The sequence below is a fragment of the Suncus etruscus genome, chromosome 10, assembly GCF_024139225.1.
Source record: "Suncus etruscus isolate mSunEtr1 chromosome 10, mSunEtr1.pri.cur, whole genome shotgun sequence".
Classification (NCBI taxonomy): domain Eukaryota; kingdom Metazoa; phylum Chordata; class Mammalia; order Eulipotyphla; family Soricidae; genus Suncus; species Suncus etruscus.
Window position 1 is genome coordinate 84,245,869 of NC_064857.1, and position 15,068 is coordinate 84,260,936.

Below are 15,068 nucleotides of genomic sequence, written 5' to 3' on the forward strand. Positions count from 1 at the left end.
CAAAGAGGTAATAGAGAGGGAATAGGAATGCAAGAAATCAAAGTGAGAGAACCTGAACAATCTGAAGGGCTAAAAAAAGCTTCAGAAAGGGACTGGAGAGATAGCACGGAGAAGGGCATTTGCCTTGCATGCGGAAGGACGGTGGTTCAAATCCCTGGCATCCCATATGGTCCCCAGAGCCTGCCAGGAGCAACCCTCCCCCCCCAGTGCTGCTGGGTGTGACCCAAAAACCAAAAACAAACAAAAAAGCTTCAGAAAAAAGTCATGAATAGCAACAAGAGACCAGGACCTTTGAAGAGACAAGTGAAGAACATAAACAGAGAAAAGTTAACTAAAGTTCAGGGGATCAGAAAATAAGTGGGACCTGGGCTGAACTACAGAGCAAGACAACGCATATAGTATTTCTCAAAAGAAACATTTTATACATGACCATCTATATGTGAAGCTTTTTATTTTTTTTTTTTGGGGGGGGGACCCACACCCAGCAGTGCTCAGGGATTACTCCTGGCTCTGGACTCAGAAATTGCTCATGGCAAGTTGGGGGACATATGACATGCCGGGAATTGAACCCAGGTTTGTCCTGGGGTCAGTGCAAGACAAACATCCTACCACTGGCCCCTTATGTGAAGTTTTTAAAAATCAGTAGCTCTCACAAAGGAGAGGTCACTAGAGCATAATCAGTTGTCTCATTTGTTTATCAGAATGAGTGCCGATTTTAAACTGCAAGAAAGGTTCTCTTAGTATCCACTATGAATATACACTGTTAAGAAATGAAAAGAGAAAAAAAAGAGAAGAAAAAAGAAAGAAATGAAAAGAGCTCCCAGAGCAATAGCACAGTGGGTAGGGTGTGTGCTTTGTACCCAGATGACCCAGGCACAATCCCAGGCATCCATTATGGTCCTTTAAGCCTGGCAGGAGTGATTTCTGAGCTCAGAACCAGGAGTAATCCCTGAGCACTGTGTGTGGCCCCTAAACAAAAATAAAGAAAAAAATTAAGAGAGATGGGTCTGAGCAATAGAACACCAGTAGGGCGTTTGCCTTGCAAGCTACTGATCCAGGACAGACCCGGTTTGATCCCCAGCATCCCATATGGTCCCCTGAGCAACCATCAGGAGTGATTTCTGAGAGCAGAGCCAGGAGTAACCTGAGCATTGCCAGGTGTGACCTAATAACCCCCCCCAAAATAAAGCCACAAAAAAATAAATGACATGACAAGTTATTTCAGCATGTGGTAATAACAAGCAGATAAATTACTTTCACCAAGAGATAAAAAATCAGCAAAACATCTGGGGGAGTATTATGCAGGAGGGAGCCCAGAGTATACCTTGTAGTCCTGAGAACTGTGCAAAAATGTGTATAGACAACAGAGATGGTAGAGAGGGAGCACTTTCCTTTAAATAAAAGAAAGAAAAAAAGAAAAAACAACAAAGATACCTGACGTTTTCTTTTTCTTTGATTCGTAACCAGTGACTCTCAGGACTTACTCCTGGCTCTGCACTCAGGAATTGCTACGGGAGGTGTTCAAAGGACCCTATGGAGTGCCAGGGACTGAATCCAGTCAGTTACAGGCAAGGCAAGCATCCCAGATGCTGTATTACTGCTACAGCCCATCTGACCTGACATCCTAAGGCTCTCTCAGCAATCTCCTCCCCACTCTACTATACCTCTCCAGCAGCCATAAATCTGAGTTCATACTTACCCTATGGAGTTTTCCTCTTGATAGGATTAAAAAAAATTCTTTTAGCTGGGGGTCAATTTTCTTAAGGATTCCAAATAACATTGAAATACTCACCCTGACTTTGAAGTGCTTTGTGCTAACTTAGTAACCCAGACCCAAGAGTGATAATGCAGACCAAAGAACAGGCCAAATTCAGACTAGCAAAGACAGAGATCAGGACTCTTCCTGTTCTCACTTGACCCCTTTCCACCTCAGAAATGCAACATTAGGGCCAGAGAGATAGCATAGTGGTAGGGCGGTTGCATTGTACAAAGTCAATCCAGGACAGACAGTGATTCGAATCCCAGCATCCCATACAGTCCCTCGAGCCTGCCTGGAGCAATTTCTGAGCACATAGCCAGGAATAACCTGTGGGCACCGCTCCGTGTGACCCAAACAAACAAAACAAGTAACAACAACAACAAAAAAATACAACATGGGCAAGTGCTGCCAAATACACCTGAGATCCTTTACGTGGTTGGTTTTAATTTTTTTTTATTTTTTCAATTGGGAGGTGGGCATCCCTAGCAGTGTGCTCAGGGAGCCTGGGGGCTACCTCCAAAATTCTTGGCCAACTGGGCCCTAAGGTTCAATACTAGGAGCCTAAAGACACAGTGCTGCTGGGCCTTTATGATGCTAGGGACCACCAGAGCCCCCCACCCCCCACTGAGCTGAGGGCCCATCACATTCAAGGTCTATGCGCCTTAAACCTGTGCTATTTTTTCAGCCACCTGCCAGTCAAAAATTCTTTACTATTGGAACATTTTCACAATCCTCACATTTAGTTCCATGATTTCATGGGACTCAGACCTGCTCGAGCCTTTGACTGGGTACCAGAGAGGAGACACTACTTTTGCATGCTACTATGGCAGTTGATACACTGGCTGGAATCCCTGACACTGCATATGGTCCTGAAACATGGCTCTGGGTCACTTCTGGGCCAAGTGAGAAATAGCTCCCATCCCAACACAACCAGCTGTAGCCCCTGCCAAGAGAAAAAGCAGCTAGGTTCTCTGCTAGGGAGGAATGAGAAGCAGGAAAATGGAGATTAGGCAAAGCTGATTCAAGAGGCCCTGGATCCTGGGACCTGGAGAGAGGACAGGATAGGGCAGGGCAGAGGCACTCCCCACCAGCCTGTCTGCCAACTACTTCTCTGGTATTGTGTAGGAACAGCTATGTAGTTTCTAAGGTGAGCACTGAGATGAGCTAAGAAGCTACAAGTGACAATAAGACACGGTTATAAAGGTTCCAACATGCTGGATCTACTCTTGCTCCAGCCTCAGGGTCCTCTGATGATGCAGAGTTAACACACTGTCCTCCTGGTAGAAGCAGCTAAACTGGAGTAAGTGGAGATGTGGCTCAGCAGAATCGCACAAGACTCTTATGTGTGAGGCCCTGGCTTAATTTCCGGCAGCACCCCATGACCCCTACCAAAAATAAAGAAAAAGAAAAGGATTGAAAGGAATCCCTATAGTAATTGCATACTTAGGATTCTAAACCAGTGACAGAAATAGGAAAATGAAGTACTTCCAATCAATAGTGCTTCTCATGGAATTGTAAAATCCACAAACATGTTTCAGGATAGTCCAGACACAACCCAGATTCAAGTGTAAGAGAATACTGGGAGGGAAGTCCATAGCAGCTGACTCTGAAATATGGAAAATAGAAGTAGTTGATATAGAAGTAGTGAGAAAGACAATCATTTCAAGATTTTCCTAGACTCTCTATGCATTTTTATTTATTTATCTTTTACTTAGAAGCCACAACATATACTGGCTCTGTACTCAGGGGTTGCTCAGGGTAGTATTTGAGGAACTATGAAGCAATGGGTAATGAAACAGGCAGCTCTCAATCTTTTTGTTTTGTTTTGTTTTGTTTTTGGGTCATACCCAGCACTGCTCAGGGTTACTCCTGGCTCTACACTCAGAAATCGCTCCTGGCAGGCTCAGGGGACCATATGGGATGCCGGGATTCGAACCACAGTCCTTCTGCATGAAAGGCAAACGCCTTACCTCCCCGCTATCTCTCTGGCCCCCCCCCCCCGGCTTTTTTTTTGGTTTTTGCGTCACAGCTGGCAGCGCTCAGGGGTTACTCCTGGCTCCACACTCAGAAATTATTCCTGGCAGGCTCAGGGGACCATATGGGATGCCGGAGTTTGAACTACTGTCCTGCATGCAAGGCAAACGCCTTACCTCCATGCTATCTCTCCAGCCCCTATCCCTCAATCGTTTGAGCTATCTCTCTGGTCTAAACATTTTTAAAAATAAAAATTAAAAAAAAAGAAAAATACAGAAAATTACTTCATAAACAGAGCCACTAATTTTTTTTTTTTTTTTTTTTTTTTTGGTTTTTCTTTTTCTTTCTTTTTTTTTTTTGTGGTTTTTGGGTCACACCCGGCAGTGCTCAGGGGTTATTCCTGGCTCCAGGCTAGAAATTGCTCCTGGCAGGCACGGAAGACCATATGGGACGCCGGATTCAAACCGATGACCTCTTGCATGAAAGGCAAATGCCTTACCTCCATGCTATCTCTCCGGCCCCAAGAGCAACTAATTTTCTAGATTTTTTTTCTTTATTTTTGGGGCCACACTTACTGTTCAGGGCTTACTCCTGGCTTTGGGGCAACTACTGTCACTCACTGTTAGGGGTTATTCCTGGCACAGATTGGGGGACCATATGTTTTGGGGGTTTTATTTGTTTTTGGGCCACACGCGGCAGCGCTAAGGGGTTACTCCTGGCTCTCGGCTCAGAAATCACTCCTGGAAGGCTCGGGGGACCTTATGGGATTCTGAGATTTGAATCAATTTCGGTCCTGGGATAGCCGCTTGCAAGGCAAAAGCCCTACTGCTGTGCTATCTCTCTGGCCCCAGGTGTACCATATAGGATGCTGGGGATCAAACCTGGATTAGCTGTTTCAAGGCAAGTGCCTTACCTGTTATACTACTGCTCTGATCCAGACTGGTTTATCAATTTGAGGAAATTAAAATTTTCCATTAAAAATTAACTCAATACAGGGGCTGGAATGATAGCACAGTGGGTAGAGCATTCGACTGACCTGGGTTCAATCCCCGGGATTCCATGTGGTCTCCCGAGCCTGCCAGGCAATTTTGTAGTGGTGATCTGGAAAAAGTCCCCTTGTTCTAAACAATAAATAGCTGGATTGTCTACTTCAAAGCTCATGTCACTCTAAGAAGTGATAATTCTGGCTAGAGCTGGAAAGGGCTGAAAGGGCTGAAGCACGTTTTTGATGCTAGGAAGCACTAGTCTGATCCCCAGCCACAACTTTGTACTTCTCATATACTTGTTTCTCCCCTAACAAGTTCTACATGAACTGGGGATACAGCTTAGCAGTGAAGAATTTGCCTGGCCTGGTATATGTGTGAACCTGGGTTTGATCTTTTTTGGTTTTTGGTTTTTGGGCCACACCCGGCGGTGCTCAGGGGTTACTCCTGGCTGTCTGCTCAGAAATAGCTCCTGGCAGGCACGGGGGGCCATATGGGACACCGGGATTCGGACCAACCACCTTTGGTCCTGGATCGGCTGCTTGCAAGGCAAACGCCGCTGTGCTATCTCTCCGGGCCCTGGATTTGATCTTGAGTCAGAAAATAAAAAAAAGAAAGAGAAAAAGAAAAGGAAAGAAAGGGAGGGAGGGAGGGAGGGAGGGAGAAAGGAAGGAAGGAAGGAAGGAAGGAAGGAAGGAAGGAAGGAAGGAAGGAAGGAAGGAAGGAAGGAAGGAAGGAAGGAAGGAAGAGAGGGAGGGAGGGAGGGAGGGAGGAAGGAAAGAAGGAAGGAAGCAAGGAAGGAAGGGAGGAAAGGAAGGAGAGAGGAAGGAAGGAAGGAAGGTAGGAAGGAAGGAAGGAAGGAAGGAAGGAAGGAAGGAAGGAAGGAAGGAAGGAAGGGAGGAAAGGAGGGAGGGAGGGAGGGAGAGAGGAAGGAAGGAAAGGAAGGGAGGGAGAGAGGAAGGAAGGAAGCAAGGAAGGAAGGAAGGGAGGAAAGGAAGGAGAGAGGGAGAGAGGAAGGAAGGAAAGAAGGAAGGAAGAAAGAAAGGAAGGAAGGAAGGAAGGAAGGAAGGAAGGAAGGAAGGAAGGAAGGAAGGAAGGAAGGGAGGGAGGGAGGAAGGGAGGGAGGGAGGGAGGGAGGGGGAGGGAGGAAAGGAGGGAGGGGAAGGAAGGAAGGAAGGAAGGAAGGGAGGGAGGGAAGGAGGGAGGGAGGGAGGAAGGGAGGGAGGAAGGGAGAAAGGAAGGAAAGAAGGAAAAAGGAAGGAAGGGAGGGAAGGAGGGAAGTGAGGGAGGGAGGGAGGGAGGAAAAGGGGGAGGGAAGGCCAGAGCAATAACAGAGCAGGTAGGGCATTTGCCATGCATGTGGCTGATCTGGGTTCTATCTCTGACATCCCATATGGTCTCCATAGCAATTCCCGAGTGCAGAGGTAGGAATAACCCCAGAGCATCACTGTGTGTGGCCCAAAAATGAAATAACAAAAGAAAAGAATGGGGGGGGGAGGGATGGAGGGGGATGGGGAGAGAGGGGGGGGGGGATGAGAAAAAGAAAGCAAAAGGCTCTGTGGACATTAGCCCAGAGGTCTCTGTTTAGGGAAGAGGGCAGCAGAAGTAGCCACCAACTCGGGGATCCTAAAAGCACCTTCCCCATATCGAAACCTGACCTCTCCCCACTCACCTCATCGTCACTGTCAGACGTCTCAGAGTCTGAGGAGGCAGCAGCAGGCTGAGTCACTGGGGGCTCCTTCTCCTCAGAGTCGCTCCGCTTTCGCTTTGCCAGCGACAAGAGCTCCTAAAAAGGGGAGGGGCAGAAAGTCACCTGAGTTCTGGTGATCAGAAAAGAAATATCCAGGAAGAAAACATTCTTCCTATCCTCACCCCCACCCCTAGAGCACCCCAACATCAGTGTACTCTTAATGTCTGCCATGGAAAAGTAAGGAGACAGATATGGAAGCTCGCCCACGTCTTCCACACTGACCCATAGGGACTGTAGCTGAGAACTGGGGTCTGTCCTTGCAGTGTGCTGCTGTCCCCCACACAGTACAGCGACCCTAGTGCATTCTCTTACACACAGTAATGTTTCTTCTATTTACTTTTTGGCTTTTGGGTCACACCTGGCAGCGCTCAGGGGTGACTCCTGGCTCTGAGCTCAGAAATGACTTCTAGCAGGCGCAGGAAATGATATGAAATGCCAGAGATCGAACTAGGGTTGGCCACTGCAAGGCCCCACTCCAGCCCCTGAACTTCAGACTTCTGAGATCATGTTTAAAATACCTAAATCAAGGGCCAGAGTGATAGCGCAGCAGTAGGGTGTTTGCCTTGCACGTGACTGACCCAGGACGAACCTTGGTTCAATTCTGACGTCCTGTACAGTCCCCTGAGCAGGAGTGATTTCTGAGTGCATAGCCAGGGGTGGCCCAAAAACCAAAATAAATAAATAAATAAATTAATTAATTAAATTAAATACCTAGGTGCCGGTGAGGTGGCGCTAGAGGTAAGGTGGCTGCTTTGCAAGTGCTAGCCAAGGAAGGACCTCTGGCGGTTCGATCCCCCCCCCCCCCAATATGGTCCCTCCAAGCCAGGGAGAGCATTTGCTCACACGCGGCCAACCAGGGTTTGATCCCCGGCATCCCATACAGTCCCCCCAGAGCCAGCCAGGAATAATTAATCACCTGCCAGGAGTAACTCCTGAGTGCCACTGAGTGTGGCCCAAAAACAAACAAGCCATCAAAACCCTAAACCAGGGCCCAGAGAGATAGCACAGTGGCATTTGCCTTGCAAGCAGCCGATCCAGGACCAAAGGTGGTTGGTTCGAATCCCGGTGTCCCATATGGTCCCCTGTGCCTGCCAGGAGCTATTTCTGAGCAGACAGCCAGGAGTAACCCCTGAGCACCGCCAGGTGTGACCCAAACCCCCCCCCCCCCAAAAAAAAACTAAACTAGGAGGAAGAGAGTATATCTGTTATTAAATTCAGCTTCTGTCCAGAAATTCGGGTACTGGCTATATCAGAATACGCACGTAGGGATAGAACATGGATTAATAGGTAGAACACATGCTTTATCAGTGCCAGTCCACAATGATACTTTACTTTTATTCAATATCAGATTCTTTCCTAGATATCTAAAACTTAATCTTCACAGCAACTTTACAGCTGGGTTCCCAAGTAAAGGGTCAGATAAAGACACTAAGGAGGAACAGGAGGGGTTAAGTAGCTTACCCCAAGGAACACAACAAGACAGACTCAGAATCCAAACAGGGCAGATAGAATCCTGGCTCCTAATTCAATCAGTGTATCCACCGAAAATGTATAGTCCTCTGCCCAACCACAAAGGATACAGCTAACAAATTCTTTTTTGTTTTTGTTTTTGTTTTTGGGCCACACCCAGCGGTGCTCAGAAATAGCTCCTGGCAGGCACAGGGGACCATATGGGATACCGGGATTCAAACCAACCACCTTTGGTCCTGGATCGGTTGCTTGCAAGGCAAACACCGCTGTGCTATCTCTCTGGGCCCCGCTAACAAATTCTTATAGTGTTACTCCTGCATGATGGTGGTTGTGTGCAGTTATAGGTCAAGTTCTAGGGCAGATTTAAAACCCAAACAAATAAATTCGTGTTCCCAGTATCTGTTTTCTTCTTTGGCCTCTTTCTATTTTTGGAGTACACCCTCCTTGGCCAGAATGAGAAAATGACCTTCTCAGATTAGCAGCTGACACACTCCTCTTCATAAGTAGTCAGGACATGTTACTCTTCTCATTACATTAGAGCGCATAGAAGACTAACTTCCCCAAAAGGCTGACAATCGTAAAAGCATACTAAATTGGTCATGCCTACTGACCAAATGTAAAGTACAATATTTGTGTGTTTGAGGGTCTTTTAAAGTTTGCCTTGCACTCACCCAACCAGGGTTTGACGCCTGACATTTGTCCTTTATTATATACTGTTGTATGATCATAACATGTTTAATTACTTAGATCACCAAGATATAGATCTGATACATATCTTATATATACATAAGATATATATAGTTTAACATTCCACTAAATTCTTTGTGCTTTCCTTTATATCCTCTCACCATCTACAAGTCTATTTCCTATTCCTAAAGATCTGCCTTTTGGGCAAGAGCACATGCCTGTCATGCACAGGGGTGAGTTTGATTCCTGGTACTATATAGCCCCCATGCCTGCTAGAATTACGGGGGGGAGGGGGGGGCGGTGTCCCCAGCACTTCTGGGAAGACCGCTTCCCCCAACTGTGCCCACTGTAGAACATCTGCATTGAAGGACCAGAGAGATAGCACAGTGGTAGGACGTTTGCCTTGTACGCAGCCTGGGACGAACCAGGGTTCGAGTCCTGACATCCATTATGGCCACCTGATCCTGCCAGGATTGGTTTGAGTGCAGAGTAATTCCTGAGCACCACGGAGTGTGGCCCAAAAGCAAAACAAACAAACAAAAAAAGAACCATCTGCATTGAGGCTGGTCATCACAACAGCTCACTCCTTTCTCTCCTGAGTGTTCCACTATGGAACATGCCAAACTGTGTGCATCCACTCTCCAGTTAAAAATCACCTGTATTGGGCCCGGAGAGATAGCACAGTGGCGTTTGCCTTGCAAGCAGCCGATCCAGGACCAAAGGTGGTTGGTTCGAATCCCGGTGTCCCATATGGTCTCCCGTGCCTGTATTGGGGCCGGAGAGGTAAGGCATTTGCCTTTCATGCGGAAGGTCATCGGTTTGAATCCCAATGTCCCATATGGTCCCCTGTGCCTGCCAGGAGCAATTTCTGAACATAGAGCCAGGAGTAACCCCTGAGCACTGCCGGGTGTGACCCAAAAACCACAAAAAAAAAAAAAAAAAAAAAAAAAAAAGCAAGCACCTGCATTAGGGCCAGAGCCGAGGCGCAAGGGGTAAGGCATCTGCCTTGCCCACACAATCCCCAGGTGTCCCATATGGTTCTCCAAACCAGGGGCAAATTTCTTTTTTTTTTTTTGGTTTTTGGTTTTTGGGCCACACCTGGCAGCGCTCAGGGGTTACTCCTGGCTGTCTGCTCAGAAATAGCTCCTGGCAGGCACGGGGGACCATATGGGACACCGGGATTCGAAACAACCACCTTTGGTCCTGGATTGGCTGCTTGTAAGGCAAACACCGCTGTGCTATCTCTCTGGGCCCCCAGGGGCAATTTCTGAGCGCCTAGCCAGGAGTAATTCATGAGTATCACCGGTGTGACCCCAAAACAAATAAAACCAAACAAAACTTACCCCCCCCCCAAAATCACCTGTATTGAGGCTGGAGAAATAGTGCAGAGGGTAAGGCATTTTCCTTGCATGCACATGGATGACTGAGGTTCAGTCCTCGTCATCCTATATGTACCATGAACCCCCTGAGTATAGAGTAAGACCTGGGTACAGCCAGAAGTGACCCAGAAACTAAGAAAAAAAATCTGTGTTGTTTTCACTTTTGAGCAATTATATGTTCAGATTATGTGTTCATACATAGATTTCTGTGTAAACATGAGTTTTGTTGTCAGCTGGGTAAACTGAGCAGATAAGAGGGACTTCTGGGCTAATAGCAATTAGTAAATGGCCTTTATTTTCCCCATCCCAATTTCATCTTAGTAATCTCCTTTCTAACCTGATGCCATTCACAAATGCACAAGAAATCTGTCTTAATACCAGCTTGTTATAACAGGGAGTTGGATATGCCATCAATCCAATTCTTTTTTTGTTTTTGGTCACACCTGGCATTGCTCAGGGGTTACTCCTGGCTCTATGCTCAGAAGTTGCCCTGGCAGGCACAGGGGACCATGTGGGATGCCAGGATTCGAACCACCGTTCTTCTGCATGAAAGGCAAACGCCTTACCTCCATGCTATCTCTCCGGCCCCCATCAATCCAATTCTACCCTGAGATGTTCACTACATCCTGTAGCTCACTGTAATCATTATGGGGAGGTATCTTTTAATGGTGTTGAGAGACCTGCCAATCCTTTGGGACAATTCTCGGCCAGTCAAGCAGAAATTCAATGCAAAAGCCTGTGAAGGTAGTGCTACTACCCATGGTTAACTAGATACAAAGCATATGTCTTAACACCTGTATTATCTCTTTGGGCCCCCATCATAAAAATTTTTAATAAGGGGCTGGGCCGGAGTAATCGCACATCAGTCGGGCATTAGCCTTGCATGCTACCGACCTGGGACAGACCCAGGTTCAATCCTTGGCATCCCATATGGTCCCTTGAGCTTGCCAGGAGTGACTTCTGAGAGCAGAGCCAGAAGTAACTCAGGAGGGCCACAAGGTGTGACCCAAAAACAAAACAAAACAAACACCTATCAGAGGTCGGAGAAATAGCATGGAGGTAAGGCGTTTGTTTGCCTTTCACGCAGAAGGTTGGTGGTTCGCATCCCGGCATCCCATAGGTCCCCTGAGCCTGCCAGGAGCAATTTCTGAGCATAGAGCCATGAGTAACCCCTGAGCGCTGGGTGTGACCCAAAAACCAAAAACCAAAAAAAAAAAAAAAAAAAAGAGCACCTACCACTAATATACATCATAATCATCTCCTAAAAGTTCCTCAAAGAAGTACCACCCAGGTAGCAACATTCACACCTAGATTCATAATCTTTGTTTTATTTTCTAATAATAGAACTAAAACATTATTGAGAGAAATGTCCAATTTTATAGCTAGTGCATTAAAATAAGCCTGAACTTATATTGGCATATTTAAAAGAAAAGTATGACTGTTAAGTCACATAGCCAGGAGTAACCCCTGAGCGTCAAACCGGTGTGGCCCAAAAACCAAAAAAAAAAAAAAAAAAAAAAAAAAAGCACATTGGGGGGTTAGAGAGATGGCATGAAGGCAAGGCATTTGCCTTTCATGCAGGACGGTGGTTCAAATCCCGGCATCCCATATGGTCCCCTGAGCCTGCCAGGAGTGATTTCTGAGCATAGAACCAGGAGTAACCCCTGAACGCTGGGTGTGAGCCAAAAACAAAAACAAACAAACAAAAAAAGCACCTATTACTAATATACACAAAAACCCTTTTGAAGTGGTAAATTACTAACAGCAGTGTAACAATCCATGTCACATGATCCAAAGTGACTGACTTTCTCTCTAGCAATGTAACTGTAACTGCAGGTAAAACAGTGAGGTGTGGTGTGGTTTTCTGGTTTGGGGTTGTTCTGTTTTACTGGTGTGTGTGTTATACCTGCCTGTATTCAGGGCGCGCACACATGTGTGTATGTTGCACCTGCTGTGTTTATGGTGTGTGTGTGTTGTTTTACTAGTGTGTGTGTTTAGGGTGTATGTGTGTGTTTGTTCTGTTTTACTGCTGTGTGTGTTACACCTGCCTGTGTTCAGGGCATATGTGTGTGTGTGTTCTGCTGTGTTTATGGTGTATATGTGTGTGTGTGTTCTGTTTTACTGGTGTGTGTTACACCTGTTGTGTTTAGGGTGGTTGTATGTTTTGCACCTGCTATGTTCAGGGCACCTGCTTGTGTTCAGGGCTTTCTCCCAGCTCTGAACTCAGAGATCACAGTCAGGGGACCAAATGGGGTGCGGAGAATCAAACCAGCGTCAGTTGTGTGCTCAGAGGTTACTCCTGGCTCTGTGCTCAGAAATCACTCCTGGCAGGCACAGGGACCTTATGTGATACTGGGATTCAAACCACCATCCATTGGCTGCTTACAAGGTGAACGCCCTACTGCTGTGCTATCTCTCTGGCCCCTAGAAAAGCTTTTTTTTTTGTTTTTGTTTTGTTTTGTTTTTGGGCCACACCCGGCGATGCTCAGGAGTTACTCCTGGCTGTCTGCTCAGAAATAGCTCCTGGCAGGCACGGGGGACCATATGGGACACCGGGATTCGAACCAACCACCTTTGGTCCTGGATCGGCTGCTTGCAAGGCAAACGCCGCTGTGCTATCTCTCAGGGCCCTAGAAAAGCATTTTTTAAATCCATTCAAAATAAGTTACCTAGAAGCAAGATGTTACAAGTGTAGTAGCTCCAACACAATTTTCTGACCAATGTACATTTTGTCCCTTTATTTATTTTTTCATTTTGTCCCTTTAAAGAAGAGATATACAAGTGTCACAGAGATCATACAAGAAGGTAGTGTTTGACTTGCACTTGGTGTACCCAGGTTTGATCTTCAGCATCCCATAAGATTCTCCAGATCCCTCCAATAGTGATACCTAAGTGCAGAGCCAGGAGTAACTCCTGAATATGGCCAGGTGTGGCCCCAAACAAAAATATAAACAAAAAAAAGAAAAGAAAGGAAAGGAAAGGAAAGGAAGGAAGGAAGGAAGGAAGGAAGGAAGGGAGGGAGGGAGGGAGGGAGGGAGGGAGGGAGGGAGGGAGGGAGGGAGGGAGGGAAGAAAGGAAGGAAGGAAGAAGGATATATCAATAGGAGTCAGAGAGCCTGGAGAGATAGCACAGCGGTGCCGATCCAAGACCAAAGGTGGTTGGTTCGAATCCCGGTGTCCCATATGGTCCCCAGTGCCTGCCAGGAGCTATTTCTGAGCAGACAGCCAGGAGTAAGCCCTGAGCACCGCCGGGTGTGGCCCAAAAACAAAAAACAAAAAACAAAAAAAAAAGGAGTCAGAAAGATAGTATAGGGGCCGGAGCGATAGCATGGAGGTAAGGCGTTTGCCTTTCATGCAGAAGGTCATCGGTTCAAATCCCGGCGTCCCATATGGTCCCCCGTGCCTGCCAGGAGCAATTTCTGAGCATGGAGCCAGGAGTAACCCCTGAGCACTGCCGGGTGTGACCCAAAAACCACAAAAAAAAAAAAAAAAAAAAAAAAAAAAAAAGAAAGATAGTATAGCAGGTAAGACACTTGACTTGCATTCAGCTTACTGAGTTCGATACCCCAAATCCTATATGATCCTTGGCACACCACCAGGAGTGATCCTGAGAGCAGGGCCAGAAATAACCCACAGTATCTCCAGGTATAACTCAAAACAAAAACCAGAAGGGATATCAATAGAGGGCCAAAGCAGTATCCCTTATCTAGAAGTAATCCTACTGTAACCAGAATAGTAAACATTTCACAATGCTTATTTAACAAAAATGTGTTAAATGATATTCTGTTGGGTTGCATTCTTTTCTTTCTTCCTTTTCCTGTTTGCTGGTGCTAAGAGCTACTCCCAGTCCAGTGCTCAGAAGTCCTGGCAGTCTCAGGGATGAAACCTGGGGCCATCATACAAAATATGTGCTCTGGAATGAGTTCTAAGCCCCAGGCATTATTCCCCCCTCACGCAGATAACTCCACAAGATTTAAAAACAATTTTTTTTATTTTGGTTTTTGGCCCACACCCAATGGCACTCAGGGCTCTGCACTCAGAAATCGCTCCTGGCAGGCTCAGGGACCATTATGGGATGTCAGGGATTGAATCCAAGTCCATCCCGAGTTGGCAGCATGCAAGGCAACTGCCTAACCCGCTGTGCTATCTTTCTGACCCCTAAACATGGTTTAAATATGGTTAAAAGACAACTTTAAATTCTTTTGTGGTTTTTGGGTCACACCCGGCAGTGCTCAGGGGTAATTCCTGGCTCCAGGCTCAGAAATTGCTCCAGGCAGGCACGGGGGACCATATGGGATGCTGGGATTCGAACAGATGACCTCCTGCATGAAAGGCAAACGCCTTACCTCCATGCTATCTCTCCAGCCCCGACAACTTTAAATTCTGTATCCGCCCCCAGAATGCACTCATAAGCTTCACTTTATGTCCGACCTTCTTCTAAGGATCCCCATCTCATATCACAACTTCCTCTTTTCCACACAGTGCACAGTCCTCAAGTCCTCTAAATTTGATAGCTCAAATATGATCTCAAAATGAATCTACTTTCTAACTATATAGCATTCAAAAATACTTATTCAATATATTGATACAACAATAAGTCAGAAAAATAGCTCAGCAGGCCAACCAGATGTTTTGCAAGCAGGTGGACCATGCTCAGGCTCACTGAGCATTGCAAAATCTCCAGAGTACTACTAGAGTACTACTAGAATGACTCCCAAGCACTGAGCTGGGAGTAGCACCATACATTGTCTTCTGTGGCCCAAAAACCAAAGGAAAAATCAATAATGGGTCAGAGAGTACAGTGGGTAAAGTGCTTGCTTTGCACAAAACCAACCAGGATTAGGTCCCGGTATCCCATTTGGTTTCTTGAGCCCCCCAGGAATAATTTTCCTAAGTGCAGAACCAGGAGTATGCCCTGAGCACTGTTGGGTGTTGCCCAAAAAGAAAAAATAAATTATTTTAATCTATTTTTTTTTTGTTTTTGAGCCACACCCAACGGCACTCAGTGGTTACTCCTGGCTCTGCTCTCAGAAATAGCTTCTAGCTATTTGGGAGGCCATATATGAT

General features: G+C 46.4%; 1 protein-coding gene across 1 annotated transcript in view; it reads right to left on the reverse strand.

The window, feature by feature from the left end:
• The window catches only part of RTF1 (RTF1 homolog, Paf1/RNA polymerase II complex component), a 74,301-nt gene that overhangs the window by 50,834 nt on the left and 8,399 nt on the right, over window positions 1-15,068 (reverse strand). The window contains exon 2 of the mRNA XM_049782137.1: window positions 6,389-6,502. Within this exon, the coding sequence (XP_049638094.1) occupies window positions 6,389-6,502 (114 nt within the window). The remainder of the gene's footprint in view (window positions 1-6,388; window positions 6,503-15,068) is intronic.